Here is a 14,364-nt window from a genome sequence, read left to right as displayed (position 1 = left end):
ATCCAGACCTTGATTTTTTAAAATACATTCAGCAGTTTCTATAAAACATGAATGACTGGAGCTTTTCCAGACAAGTAAGGAATTTTTCAAGTATAGGATTTTCTTCATGTCTTCTGTGGAGTTGTGGAATGCACAGTTTAAGAGGTGGTTTCAAAAAAAAGCAATTGAACGAAGTAAAATAGTCACCCATGCCCTTGATTCTGATGGTGGTTCAGATGTATACATTTGTAAAACCTCATGAACACGTTTCTTATATGTAAATTAAGCCTCTGTCAGTTTGAGGAAGGAAAAGAGAGGTCCATTTTTCCCTGGACTCCCAAGTCATGTAATGGTGGCTCAGGCTCTCCTGACTGCTGGTCCCTGGCAAACCCCAACTCTGAGACCCACCCCATGACGTCCTGGCTCATACTTACCACTCTGTCAAAAGCACAGGAGAAAACCCAAGCAAGTCCAGCCGCCTTGTGCTGCTCCTGAGAAACAAGTTTCCATCTTCTTTGCCAGTGGAATCATCTGCCTGCCATTCAAATCAACATCACGTAAAATCAGTATTCCATAGGACGAAAGATAATAATCTCACAGCAGTCAGGCTCTCCAGACCTCTCTTCCCAGTGCAGCTCCAGAGCCAGTCCCACCTCCAGTGGTTTAGATGAACAGAGACAGAGATGAGCAACTGATAAATGCTGTCAGGCATGGGGACAATGGGATAGTCGTTTTATCTTGCTTTTTCTTTACACTCTTGGGTCTCAACAGGCAGGAATTTTCCTGGCGTGGTTTAGATTTATACAGCTAATTGCTAAGTACCTGCATACACTTATTGTCACCTATTAGACAACTGGTAGAGGACAGGAGTTGGGACTATTCACTTCCTCAGAAATAGAGGTAACACAGCCGCATGCGTAGTTACGGAAATCAGTTCTAGGCACAGGCATCTAAGCTGAAAGGAAGTCTGTCAAGGGCCAGAACCCATCAGGCCCTCTCCCATACTCCACAGCTCTTCTCCTCCCCAGCCAGCATCCTTTTTTAATCACAGTTCAATGAGAGAAGTACTCTAGGCCTCCGCTTTTCACCTTCTCCACGCTGGAACTGTGCCAGGCGGAGGCAACCCGATCTACAATAAGCTTTTCTCTCCCTTGTTTGTTTGTTAGTTACTGAAGTGAATGGCCACCTGCCCTTTCCAAGTACGTTATCCTGTAGTAGTACTTGTGGTCATCCCGTTAGGTACCCTCCTCCACACACAGCAAGTAAGCATTAGCAGTCTCCCTCTATATTATTCAGGCATTTTTCTATATCCAATACAGAACAAAAATCTACTGGCAAAAGTAACTGGAAAAAAGTCCAAGGGTAGGCTTCTCTTCAGGTGCAGCTGCCCAGGAACTCAGAGAACGCCATCAGGAGTTGGCTTCCTTCTCTCCATCTCTTACCTCTGCGTCCCTCTGTGTTGGCTCTTTTCTTAGGCACACTCTTGCACCCTGGGGTAGAGACCGTTGCCCACAGCACCAGCTTATTTCTTAGTATTCTTAGTCACTCCAGCAAAAGAGGGATTCTCATTCCATCATATCTAACAAAAAGTCCTAGAACTGTCTCGGGTTACTGGGGTTGAGTTATGTACTTACCCATAAACAATCACTGTGTCCAGAGGGTGTAGTGTTCTGATAGCCCAGTCTGGGTCACATGCCACCTCTGGAGTCCTGGGTAGACTCACCCCACCTGAACAATGGGGACTGAGTGGGGACATGGAGTGATTCCCCAAAACTCAAAATACCATAACCAAGAAAAGACGGGATAGATGCTAGGCAGGAAAAATGGCAGCCTTCCACGGTCCCAACTCTGAAGAAAAGGGGAGAAGGAAAGAGAATCAAGGATGAAAGAGAAAAGTTGAAGTGCTTTTGCACACTCACAAATAGAAGAAGGAATGCTAAACTCCTAAAAAATTACCAGACCCGAACACCAAACTGTCTTCTACTTCTAGGTCTGATTGTCATCTGATGCACAGACTTCAAGAATATGCCCCCAAATAAATCCAGTGTGTCATCCACGCAGATAGTCCGATATAAAAGAAGAGACAAGGGAGATGGGGACATTATGAGTCTTTGATGGTCTTTTGACTGCTTCCCAAATTCCTTTGAGTTTGGATGCACGCACATGTAACCTACAGCTGCCCACACAACTGTTTTTGTCTCTAAGAACATAAGCGATCCCACATCCAAGTCTTCCAGCAAGTCTCCAAGAGGTGGCCTCAATATGGATACACTAAGTGGCAACTTGACATCAAGAATATAACCAGGACTACACAAAAAAGAACAACTGTTTCGAGAGAGTGTACATCTTAGTGCATTTTGTATAAATTTTTTATGAACATAGTCCATAAATTTTAGAAAAGTGGTGATAACTTGCCTCATTTCCATCTGGAGGAAGCAGATTTTTAGAGAAGAAAAGGCCTCTGGACATATTTGAATATTTGGAAGACTGAGAAAAGCATGTAAGACATTACGGAATCAGGAATAAACAATAAAAAAGTTGGAGCAAAGAGAAAAACAGAAACAATTTAAAAATCCAGCCTTTGTCAATCACTTACCACATCCAGGCACTGTGCTAAGTGCTCTACATTCTAACTTAACCCTCCTAACTACTCAGTGAGGCAGGTAACCATTACTATTCCAATTTTACAGATGAGAAAATTGAGGCTTAATATAGGATAAAGGATAAGAATGTTCCCAATGTCATATTCCATTAGTGGAAACCTGGCACCACTTTTGCTAACTCCCCGGCTGCTTCATCCCATGATGCTCATAGCAGGGTCTGTACTGATGGTCAGGATGGCTTAGCTCAGAGTTGGCTGAGTCCTGAACACAGACATCCCCAGAGGTAGAAGAAGGGATCGGGAGAGGCTCCAGCAGGAGGAGGTAAGATCATCAGAGGCAAACAAGTCCATCCTGTTTGGACAAAAATCCAAGATCCCAGCATGCAGAGAGGAGCACAGCCTGAGAGGGAGTCTTGTAAACAAAAGACCAAAGGCAAAGGCTCCGTTAGCATCAGGAATGTCTAGCCACAAATGAAGGTACACAGCCTTGGATGTTAAGGTTTCAGAGGTAGGACCTCATTCCTCGTAGGATTTTAACAGGGAGGGCAGAACCTCAGGCCTGATACTGATAGTATTAATGCTATCAGTATCTCGTAACTGAGTAGGGCTTTGTCAGTTACACAGGATTTTCCCTACATCTCTAATTTGATCTTCCAACAACCCTACGAGCTCGGCATTATAATCCCCACTTTTAAGTGAAGAAAATGAACATGGAAATTTCTCACTCAAAGCCAGTGGCAGAACTGGAACTAGAACCCAGGAGTTTGGGCTCCAAGCTCAAGTGGTTGTTTACCATCGAGCAGCTGAGCCCACCATCACAACAGAAACTCATTTACCGGAGCCAGTGTCTGAGCTGGGAGCTTGGTCACTAGGCAACAAGCAAGATGCCAGTTGCTGGGGAAGAAAGGTATGAGGCTGAAACTCAAATAAGCATTTTTTTCCCTCAGTCGGCAAGTATAGGTCCCACTCAGTTGAAAGAAGAGAGGACCCTTTTTTCCACACCAGGAATCTCCAAATAACATTCATTTAAGAAATACTGAATTGAGTTTCAACCATATGCCAGGCATTGGGAAGTCAAGGGTGAACTCAGCAATAGCCCTTACCATTACAGAGTTCACACTTTATTGGGGGACAAATAAGAAAACAGGTAATTACATATAGTGGTTAGTAACTCCATAGAGCCAGAACTTTTCTATGCAAGCATCAAGTCTGCATTCAACATTTTCCATGATCTTATATAAATTTAAACTAATCATAACTTAATTTTCTATCATTACTGATACTGCTCAATAAGTTCCCAAGAAGGGCATCTGATTCAGAAATAGGGGGTCAGGAAATGGTCTCTGGAACAGCTAAGTTTTGACACTTTAAAACAAGAACACTTTCTTGGCCTCTGAGCTTCTCTACCCAGTAGCCTGCAGTTTGTCACTGCCTTATTTAAAGGGTCACCATCTCTCACTGCCCCCTTCTCCCTGCTTGCCCACATCCAGCTCTTCCTTCAGGATCCCTTTAACAACCCCCTCATCGGAACCCTCAGCTAGAGCAGTGTCCCATGGTCCTTACTCAGCCTTGAACACGTGTGCCCTGTCTTGTCTTTCATCTCGCTCTTTGTCTCCCTGGATAGCTGGTGAGATCCTCGGGGACAGACTCTGGGGCTCATACCTTTTCACAGGTGCTGGAGATCTGGGAGTTCGTTTAGCACTGTCTCCAACCAAGGAGTACGATGGCCCCTGGGCTAGATGCACATCAGGACTTTGGTCCGTCCAGACTGAGAACTACAGGGGAAAGATAAGAGGATTATTTTTCAAGGAGACATTTGGCTTCTAACAGCAATTCTGATTGCCTGTCCCTGACAAATGAAACATCCCCCTGAAGCACCCAGAACTAGCACCCAGAGAAGAACAAGTAGATTTAAATTTAAATATTTTGTCCTGTCTCGATTTTCCATGCTGTTATTTTTTCAAATGGTCATGATGGGGGTAATTAACAACTTAATTCATTTGTTCTTGTTGTTGATACTTCTTTTAACCTCAATTGAGTGTGTTCCATACTTAACAAATGCCTATAAAACTGCTAAAACTCCAATGGGCATTTTTCAGCTTCTGGTTTTACCATAACTGTGTTTCAGTAACCTCACTTAAATTAATCGACTAAGTAGAGAATTCCCCAATGGGATGTTAGGGACGGGTAAGTATGTTGTAAATAAAACAACTAAAGGGCTAGTTCACACCTCATCAAATTGCTTAACCACCTGATAACAGTTAACTACATACATTGCTCATAAAATGCATAAGGCAAGGAGGTAAATCAGAGTCCCGTTTTTCTGAAGTGGGACACACCTACCCTTTTGCCAAGGCCTGGTATTACTCTGCCCAGGGCTGGGATGAAGCCTGCAAAGTATCACCTCATTGGCCAGGAGAATATCCACACAGTGCCTCTCAATGAGGAGTGCAAATTCTAGTCCAGAAATCCCATTAGGCGAAGCAAGTTTCCCTTCATAATCGCAACCTTTGAGATAGAAGAGTAATATCAGATCTTGGATTCTTTTTACCCCAACTTCCCTCCAACAACGCTTTCACCCATATCACTGCATTTACTCTTGTGAGAAGAAAAGCACATATTACTTTACAGATGGAGAAACCAAGGCACAGATAAGTGAAGGCGGCCAGCCAGGGTCACCCTTGCAGAAGTCAGGCTGAAATGCAGCAGCGTGACCTGAGGTCAGTTAGGACTGCAGCCTGTGTAGTTTCCTGGAAGGGCCATGAAACTGGAATCCCCGATGACTCACTGGGGGCCACCTATTCATTTTACAGAATTGAAGATAAGGCCTGGGAAAGTAACACGACTTGTCTGAACCCCTGGCAAGTGACCCAGTCTTTGCAGTTCCTGGCCGGGTCCCTCCTCCATACCACAGTTCTCTCAGGCACAGAGGTACTGATGCAGAATTTGTTTTAAAGAGTGAAAGGTAGACCAGGTACGGTGGTAGAAATCTTGGTCTACTTCCCAGGGCACTGTCACTCTTTCAAGTGGGGAATTTGGATCACACACACCTGTCAGTGGAGGATGCAGATTGAAGGCCATGATGCAGAAATCCTGAGGGTGAGAGCTGTTCCCATGGGGCAGGGGCCTAAGTAACTCTAGGGGCAGGGGGGCTGTCAAGGAGAGAGGCAGGAAGGAGCCCAGCCTAAGGAGAGCGAAGCCCCTGCCTCCAGGGGACGGCGCCGCCCGCTGACTGCAGCCTTGAAGGAAGGCAAGACCCCAGTTTAAAGAAAAACAGGAAAGCTGAGTTTTTCTGTGAAAGCCCTTAATGTACAAATGCCAGCAACTAGTTGAAAAACTCTGTAAATACCACAAGTCTATATACATATATGAAGATAATTATTCATTCGTTCGTTCATTCATCCCGTGGACCTACAAGCTGCTACCTCTGTCGGAGGACTTCCCACAGTGACACATACTAATGTGGAGTGGTTCCCATAGGCCCCCAGCACTCAGTCTCGAAGTTTGCATTTGTTTGCGGGTTTGTTTACTTACTCCTTCAAGGTCTTTGGTCAATTACCTTAAACTCCATATAGAAGATCCAGCTTTATTTCTTTTAAAGATGATTGTAACTTCAAATTCAACACGTATTGAGGACCTCAGTGTGACTGGTCTTTTTGTTCTTTTTTTTTTTTTTTTGTCTAATTGAAGTATAGTCAGTTTACAATGTTGTATTGATTTCTGGTGTTCTTTCTTGTTTAGTTTCCATCACAGCCCTGCAAGGGGAGGAAAGGCAGTCACAATATCCCCGTTTCACACATGAGGTCATACACTTTACATATGAGGTCTCACTGAGGCTCAGAGGAAGTTCAGCCACTTGGATCGTATCCCCACAAGGTGCCTTGTTCAGATCAAGCCCCTGAGCCCCCACTGCGTAGATGCATCCTGCGATCCCTCAGCACCGAAAACCCTGAGAGCAGCCCGCCCCTAACAGACAAACGGGAACTAGTTCCAGAACAGGGTGGCAGGTTTGGAAGCTCGAAGTCCACAGAAGCACAGAGAGGGCCTAGAATCCCATCTCTCCTGACATTTAAAAACGAGCTGGCATGGAGCAAATGGTAAATAACGTTTTATTTGGTTATGGTTCTTTAGTTTTAAATCACCTCAGCCTTTACTTTTAATTAATTTCTTTAAATTAGATGACTCATACTTGTAAATATTTGCTTTTCTACGATCAGCTTTTGTTTAAATTATTAAAGCTTCAGCTTCGTGACTGATTTTAAGAATGGAGGTTGCCACTGTGCTGGTAACAGCACGCATGTGGTAAAATGGGGTGGTTTCATACTGACACATGTGCCAGCCCCAAATACGGCCAAGAGCAAGGCAGCAGAGAAGGTGAATTTATGGTTTTCTTCGGATTGTTCAAGGAATAAATCATTAACTCAGGGAGTTAGAGAACAAATGTAAGATGAAATAATATGTGAAGGAGCTCACTCACAACAAAAGCTTGTCTCGCTCTCTTTTTTTAAAAGCACCCATCAATGGCTCTGGATCCACATATTATTTTGCTAAAGGGAGTAGAGGTGGAGGTCTGAGAGGGGGGTTGTGAAAAGGCTGAGGACAGTAACTGTACAAGAACTTTGGAGACCAAAAAAAAAGTGATGATGATAGTGGAGTAATTTCACAGCCCCAGTCAGTATGGGCTATTATAAGCCTTGATTTGCTGGCTGCTCCATGTCCCCAGCATCAAAGGCAAGGAAGGAACCCGAAAAAACTGGGCTGACAGTCAGGCTGTGTTACAGCAGAAAGAGAAATGAAAAAGGATGCTCTAATTTCAGTGAAAGGGGGATTTGAAAGTAAAAGGTCTGTAATGACATTAATAACCAGTCTTTACCAGCTGCGAAACGATCAGCCAGAGGATGAACAGACCAGGGCAGGACGGGGTGGGGGGCTCAGAGCTAGTCATCGGCACCTAACACTCTCTTAATAAGTTTTGTTATTTTTCAAAAACCATTTTGACAATACAGAGTTCAGTAACCTTTGTGCTGTAAATCCATTTCATCTGCAAAGATGAAAGCTGAGTAGAACGGGGTATTACACAGATTCTGTCACGCTGCTGCTGTCTCCCAAGCGCTCTGCCAAATAAGGAGCTGGATTCCGGGTGAGAGGGCTGAGTGGAGCCAACAGCTGAGCCTCGCGTGCGCCCAGCAGGCCCAGCCTGGGCTTCGGAACCTGCTTAGCACAGACAGGAGGTGAAGGCCCAGGACTGCCCTCCACGCTTCGGTGGAAAGAATCAGGAGGTGCCTCAATCTCACATCAGAATGGATCCAGAGAGGCCAAAAATGCTTCCATATATTCTCTGGTGGGAACTGGAGAAGGAACCGGCTCACTCCTTGGAGCCGGCTGGGCAGCAGGGAGACTGTGAGAATATAAATCTCCAAAATACACCCGAGCAGGACTGTAGCTGCATCAGTTAACAAACACCAAACTCACCGCAAGTGGAGCTCTGGGGCCAGGCTGTACCTCCTTCGATGTGTCTGCTCCAGTGGAGGCTGGGACCGAGAAGCTCATGTCACCGATGAGACAAGGATGAGCAAAGTCCTTTTCACAGGAAACCAGCCTGGAGATGAAATCAAGTCAGTATTTGGAGGTGCTGAGGTCAAATCCTTCCTACCCAAAAGTGAACCCGCATGCCTCAGTTACACTCCAGGCCCTGGTCCACTTGTCCTTTAACTGCCTTAAAGATTAGACATTAGAACTAACATGCTCATTTCTTAAGGCAGAAATTTATGTTTCTGCCAGAGGTTTATGAAATATGATCTATAAACCTCATTTAGTCTTACAAATTGGGGAGAAAAGATCACCTGATTTTTTTTTTTCAAAAAAGATTTTTGGCAGATCTCATATTCAGGCACAAGCGAAAAGAAAAAAAAAAGAAAAAAAAAACAAACCTCTTACCAGTTTAAATGGTTAGGATTTAAATTTAAGATGATCACATCCCCAAAGATGTAAATGCTGACACAGTCCCCAAAAGAACAGTGAACTCGCCCGTCTTTACAAACTGTGCCATGTTTTCATTCAAGGGGAAGTGGCAACGTGCTCGAATTGTTTCAAAGTTGGTGGCAACTGGCTTGAAGGTGACAAAATTCAATGTCCTTCAGATGCACATGCGCCTGTTTCTATGCTGTGGACTGCCCACAGCTTTACCTGCCTGCCGCTAGCCCTAAAATACTGTTTTTAGTCCAGTTGAAAAGGGATTTGAGCCTAGAGTAAGCCCAGAGAATGAGGACAGACAGCCAAAAATACTGAAGACAGTGTTTTCTAGAACCCTGGGGTGGCTGGAGTGGGGACGCCAGAGAGGAGTCTGAATTTCTGGCACAGCCAACTGTATAGGTTATGTCATTCTCCCAAAGGACCACTGGAGGAACAGCAGACTTGGGCAGAGGACATTACTTAATTTTGTACCTGTAGGTTTGAGGTGCCTGTGCAACCATCCCACAGGTAATTCACCTCAGTCCCCTGCCCCAGATCCCCCAGAACAAGTCACTCTGCTTAATCTGTCTCAGACTGAACTGCTCCTCACTCATCCACTGTTCAGGAGCCAGCGTCAGAAGAATGCCTCTGATTCCTTTCCCCTGCAGCCACTAGGCACCTTGTGAGCAGGTGAGAAGCAAGAGGGGTCAGAGGGTGTACGGTCTAGCTCAGTGGTCAAGCATGTGGCCTCTGGGTCAGTCCACCTGGGCTTGAATCTACTGCTACTTCCTGTGTGACCTTGGTCAAATTACTTAACCTCTCTGTTCTTCAGTTTCTTACCTGCAAATGAAGGATAACACTAGTACCTACCTTGTGGTGCTGTAATGAGAAATAAACATGTTGAAATGGAGAAAATGCTTTGGGTGGCACCTGGCCTGCTGTGAGCTCTCAGGAAGGAGCCATCGTGCTTGGCAGGCTTCGAACCTCTGCCATTCTAAATCGAGCTTTCAAAGTTTGTTCCAGACTTCATCAAGGAGAGTAGTAGAATTCTTCCCAGCACTTCTATTTCTGCTTCTGAGTCTCAGAGTCCGAGAACTGCAGTGGCAGGAGTCTCAGTGAAATCGTGGCATGGAGGCTCCTCCCGATATACACACATGAAGGTGGAAGTATTTAAGACTCCCTCATGGAGGTCCTTGCCCCTAGTGAAGAGGAAGTCTGATGATCTAAGACCGTAGGTAGTTTACATCAAAATCTTCCTATTGCCCAGGCTTCAGAGATTAACAGCAGAGGCACTGTGGCGGGTAAAGACGTGGCAGCAATATGAATAACTGAATATCTTTGGCTATTTCAAAAACTGTATGTATTACTGTGAATATAACATAAATTGATCAGGGAAACGCAGCTCTCATGAACAGCATGTTTTCCCTAGAATGTCCTGTATCCAAGCAGTAACCTTGGGCAAGAAACTGCGTAGTGTTTCTCCTAAGGGGCAAGTGAAATTGTTTAGAATTCAGGACCCTACCCTCTCGAACCTGTAGGCCCTCCAAGTCTGACCTTGAAACTGAACTGCTGTCTCTTGCACGACAACTGGACGAAGTCCTCAGTGTTTACACGTTGAAACTGCAGGACCACTGTTACAACAGATAGAGAGGGAGAGATGGTTTTAGTGGTCTAACAAATTATGATGATTTGTTTCTTTTGGTTGCCATTCTCTTTAAATAAACCTCTTCCATGGTTAAGAGGACCCTGGGGTAATTATATGCAGGTATCACTCAAATGGATTTCATGACTTTTTTGCAGCCACTCACAACAGTTGTGGCTTTCCACAAGATTCCTTCTCCACGCATGCCCTCGTGCTGCCCTTTCTAATTGTGCTCAGCACCCATTTTAGAAACCTCATCCCCCCTCACAAAGGAAATTATTTTCGCAGGACCATTTTTAGAGACGATCTCCCTCCATCTGATAGGATGAAACGTTCTTAAGGGCCGTTTTCCAGATAACATCTGCTGAAGGGTTATATAGGATCCCATCCTCAGTGCGCATGCAGTTTGTAAATAACTAAATTCTTGGGTTTGTGGTCACTGTTGGAAAACATGTAAGAAGGAATTAAATGTGGGTGATCAAAATGATGCCTGTCTTAAACTGTTTTAGAAATGCCTTCTGAGCACTCTGTCATTATCATTCCTCTTTCATTTTCTTTGCAAACATTTCCTTGGTGTTAACTAGGGCCAAAAGCATCTGCTGAAAAATCTGCTCCCACTCCAGTTCTTCGCAGAGAGCAAGAGCCCTCTCCTCATAACGCAATGGGAAATGTGAGTGATGCAAGCAGAATTTTTGCCCGAAATTGTTTCTATCACATAGGCCGTCAGATGATCATTATATTTTATGATTCTGTAAAATCTGCAGATATCAAAGCTATGTCATATACACTGCAGAGGGCTCTGCTAATCCTGGCCAACCACATTCATGCTTGGACGAAGGGGGAAGGCCTGGTGACTGGAAACCTGACGCTGAAGGAATTCCAAACACAGGCTAAAAGCATCTCTGTCCACATAACATGGGCAGCTCACGCGCCTGTGAGCATATTCGTTTGTGCTGATCTTTTTTTAGCTTTGCCATATTTGTAGAAGAAGCAGGGAAGCAAGCTCCGACATCGGCTCCGCCGGTAAATAATCCCTGCGTGGCGTGCGTGAGAGGAGCACGGCTGTGCCAGATGTCGACTTTCTGCCAAGGGGTACAAAATACCTCTCTCAGCACCAGCAGTTTTACATCATTTACTTCCTCCCATCTGAACCCAAATCTGGTCACAGTCAACTGTTACCAAAAAAGGGAACCCATAAAGGCTACCTTGGAAGTCAAAAAATTGTGTTTTGGCTGCTAATAGCACGTGTAGTATCTTATAGTAATTAAGAGGAGTAAGATGCTGCCCTTTGGAGGCTTTTCCTTAAGTTAAGAAATCCAGTGCTCATGCCTAAGGTGACATGCTCGTCTTTGCTCGTAAATTCTTCACAGCTCTCATGCTTGTTACTGCAGAGCGCGTTTTATGACTGCTGAGCTCGCCCCCTCAGAACCAGCGCTCTTCTGGTCACTGGTATGTCTCAGCCGTAGTTGTTTCCCCTGTTATTCTTCAGCTCCACCTGTCCTCCCTCCTGCTAAAGGAGCTCACTGGGTGAGAGACAGAGGTGCTTCTGACACTCACCTTGAGATACATTGGTGAATCACGATCACCGCTCTCTTGTAAGGGTTTGTCACTGATATCTGAAGAACTGAAGGTTGCAAATACTTTTCTCTTAATAAATTATAGCACATTCAGAATTTCTCCCTTAATAATGTGGCCCCCACTCCCATCAGTCCCCTTGTTCTCTCTTGGATGGGAGGGAAGGGCACTGAGTTATAGCAGACGGTAGAGAAGTTGGCAGAATCCTAGCTTCTGCCTCTCCTGGGCATGTGTGGCTTGTATGAAAGCCACCCATTGTGTATGTTCCGGTGGAGAGAAGGCTGGCAGGGGCTGTGACAGAGGGGGACTGAACCGCACCTTTACCTCTGGTTCATGTTCATCAGTCCTCAAGCCCAAGTACTAGAAACCGGTGATCACACCAGGTTTTCACCTTTGACACTGTCTCCCTAAGGCTCCGAGACCTGGTGTACTGTATTTTTAAATGCATACATTAAGATATTCCTAGATTATTGTGTTTCTGACAGAAACAAAGTTCTTTGCTGGACCATAATAAAACCAGTCCTTAACTGATTCTTGAATAAACACACTTAACCTGCACCAGTTAATCAGTCACATAAGTCAAGGCTAATCAGTCACGTAAGTCAAGGCAATTAAATTTGAGTCCAAGATTCATTAAGCACCTACTATGATTCAAGTACTGTGCAAGTCAGCAGAGATAAGACAGTCTACTTTTGTTCTTGGCAAACAAGACAAATACAATAACCCAGGCTCTGAGAAAGTTTACAGCCATTCTATGCTGGACCCATTCCAACCTTTCATTTCAGCCCAACATCCTTCCCTCCCTCCTTCTTTAAAAATTAGCATCCAGTCGTATGTCAACCAATGTCAATCTCTGCCTCTCAATGAGAGTCCACTTTCTCCTTTTATTCCTCTACACACCTATTTCCAGCCCCTACATATATCTGACCCACTATGGTAACCATGTATATTTGTGGGGTTTCTCTTTAAACTTTCTTGAATAAAATCAGCATACATTTATGGAGCACCTATGATATGCAAAGCCTTGTGCTAAGCTCTGAGGGAGATCACCAGATACATGAAACTCAGTTCCTTCCTTCGAGATGCTCTTGTGCAAGTATATAACCAGCCCAAGGCAAGGAGACAGATGAGGTGAGAATGACCTACTGTGGTGAGTGCAGAAGAGATTTTCTTTGCAGTTGTGGGGAGGGAGGAGATGCGGGGTAGATGAGAGGATTCAAAAGTGCCCGTGCCTCTTCATATACTCCAGGGGCTCATGCCCCTTTGTCTATTCCAGTAAGTAAAGCCACCTCATGCCTAGTTAAAAGGCTCTGCCAGTTACTCAGTCCTTCCAATACAGAGCCCTTTCCCCAAAAGGATTGATTATCTTAGCAAATGTAAAAGCATCCCTTCCCTACTTCCATAAAATAGCCTGTTGGTACCCAGGAGCTGGCTCTCTGACCCGTTTAGCCTCTGGTTTTCAGCTCTTTTTGTTTGATTAAAAATAGTGATATACTGAGATGGCAAAAAGAGGAAAACTTCATGTAAAGAAAGGAATCCTTATTGCTTCCTCACATGTCAATACCACAGAGCTTTGTCCTGTTTACCCTGAATGGTTAACCTTCATGATTACACTCATCTATGTGATTGGAGACTATATGCCTGAGATAGTTCCTACAAGTTTTCCAATCAAAATCTGAATCCCTTGGGTCTCCAAAAATAAGCCTAATCAAAAAAATAAAATAGAAAAAGAATAAACAGTAAAAACAAACAAAAAAAATTGGGAAAACAAAACAAAGCAATCTACAGATTTAATGCAATCCCTCTCAAATTACCCAGGACATTTTTCACAGAACTAGAACAAATAATCCTAAAATTTACATGGAATCACAAAGGACCCCAAATTGCCAAAGTAATACTGAAGAAAAAGAACAGAGCTGGAAGAATAACCCTCCCAGACTGCAGACAATACCACAGAGCTACAGTCATCCAAACAGCACGGTAATGACACAGAAGCAGACATGTGGGTCAGTGGAACAGAACAGAGAGCCCAGAAAAATAAATGCACAGACTTATGGGCAATCAATCTCCAACAAAGGAGGCAAGAATATACAATGGAGAAAAGCCAGCCTTTTTGGCATTTGGTATTGGGAAAGCTGGACAGCCACATGTAAATCAGTGAAGTTGGAACACTCCCTCACACCATACACAAAATAAACTCAAAATGGCTTAAGAACTTAAACATAAGACAGGACACTATAGACCTCCTAGAAGAAAACATAGGCAAAATATTCTCTAATGGAAACCTTAGCAATGTTTTTCTAGGTCAGTCTCCCAAGGCAACATAAATAAAAGCAAAAATAAAGAAATGGGACCTAATTAAACATAAGCTTTTGCACAGGAAACTACAAAACAAAATGAAAAGACAAGCTACAGAAGGGGAGAAAATATGTGCAAACTATGTGACGGACAAGGGCTTCATTTCTAGAATACACAAACAGCTTATACAACTCAATAACAAACAACCCAATCCAAAACTGGGCAGAAGACTTAAACAAACATTTCTCCAATGAAGACAGATGGCCAACAGGCACGTGAAAAATGTTCATTATCACTAATTATTAGAGAAATGCAA

General features: G+C 44.1%; 1 protein-coding gene across 7 annotated transcripts in view; it reads left to right on the top strand.

The window, feature by feature from the left end:
- The window catches only part of PARD3B (par-3 family cell polarity regulator beta), a 948,983-nt gene that overhangs the window by 899,974 nt on the left and 34,645 nt on the right, over window positions 1–14,364 (top strand). Inside the window, exon 23 of one of the 7 annotated variants that reach the window (XM_072961415.1) lies at window positions 1,970–2,691. The exons of the other annotated variants lie outside the window; for them this stretch is intronic. Coding sequence (XP_072817516.1) covers window positions 1,970–2,018 — 49 coding nt within the window. The 3' untranslated portion in view covers window positions 2,019–2,691. Of the gene's footprint in view, window positions 1–1,969; window positions 2,692–14,364 lie in introns of those variants that run through there. 7 annotated transcript variants of the gene reach the window in all.

Source organism: Vicugna pacos, chromosome 5 (genome assembly GCF_048564905.1).
Source record: "Vicugna pacos chromosome 5, VicPac4, whole genome shotgun sequence".
Classification (NCBI taxonomy): domain Eukaryota; kingdom Metazoa; phylum Chordata; class Mammalia; order Artiodactyla; family Camelidae; genus Vicugna; species Vicugna pacos.
The sequence above is the reverse complement of the archived record's forward strand: the minus strand, read 5'-3'. Positions and strand labels throughout refer to the sequence as shown.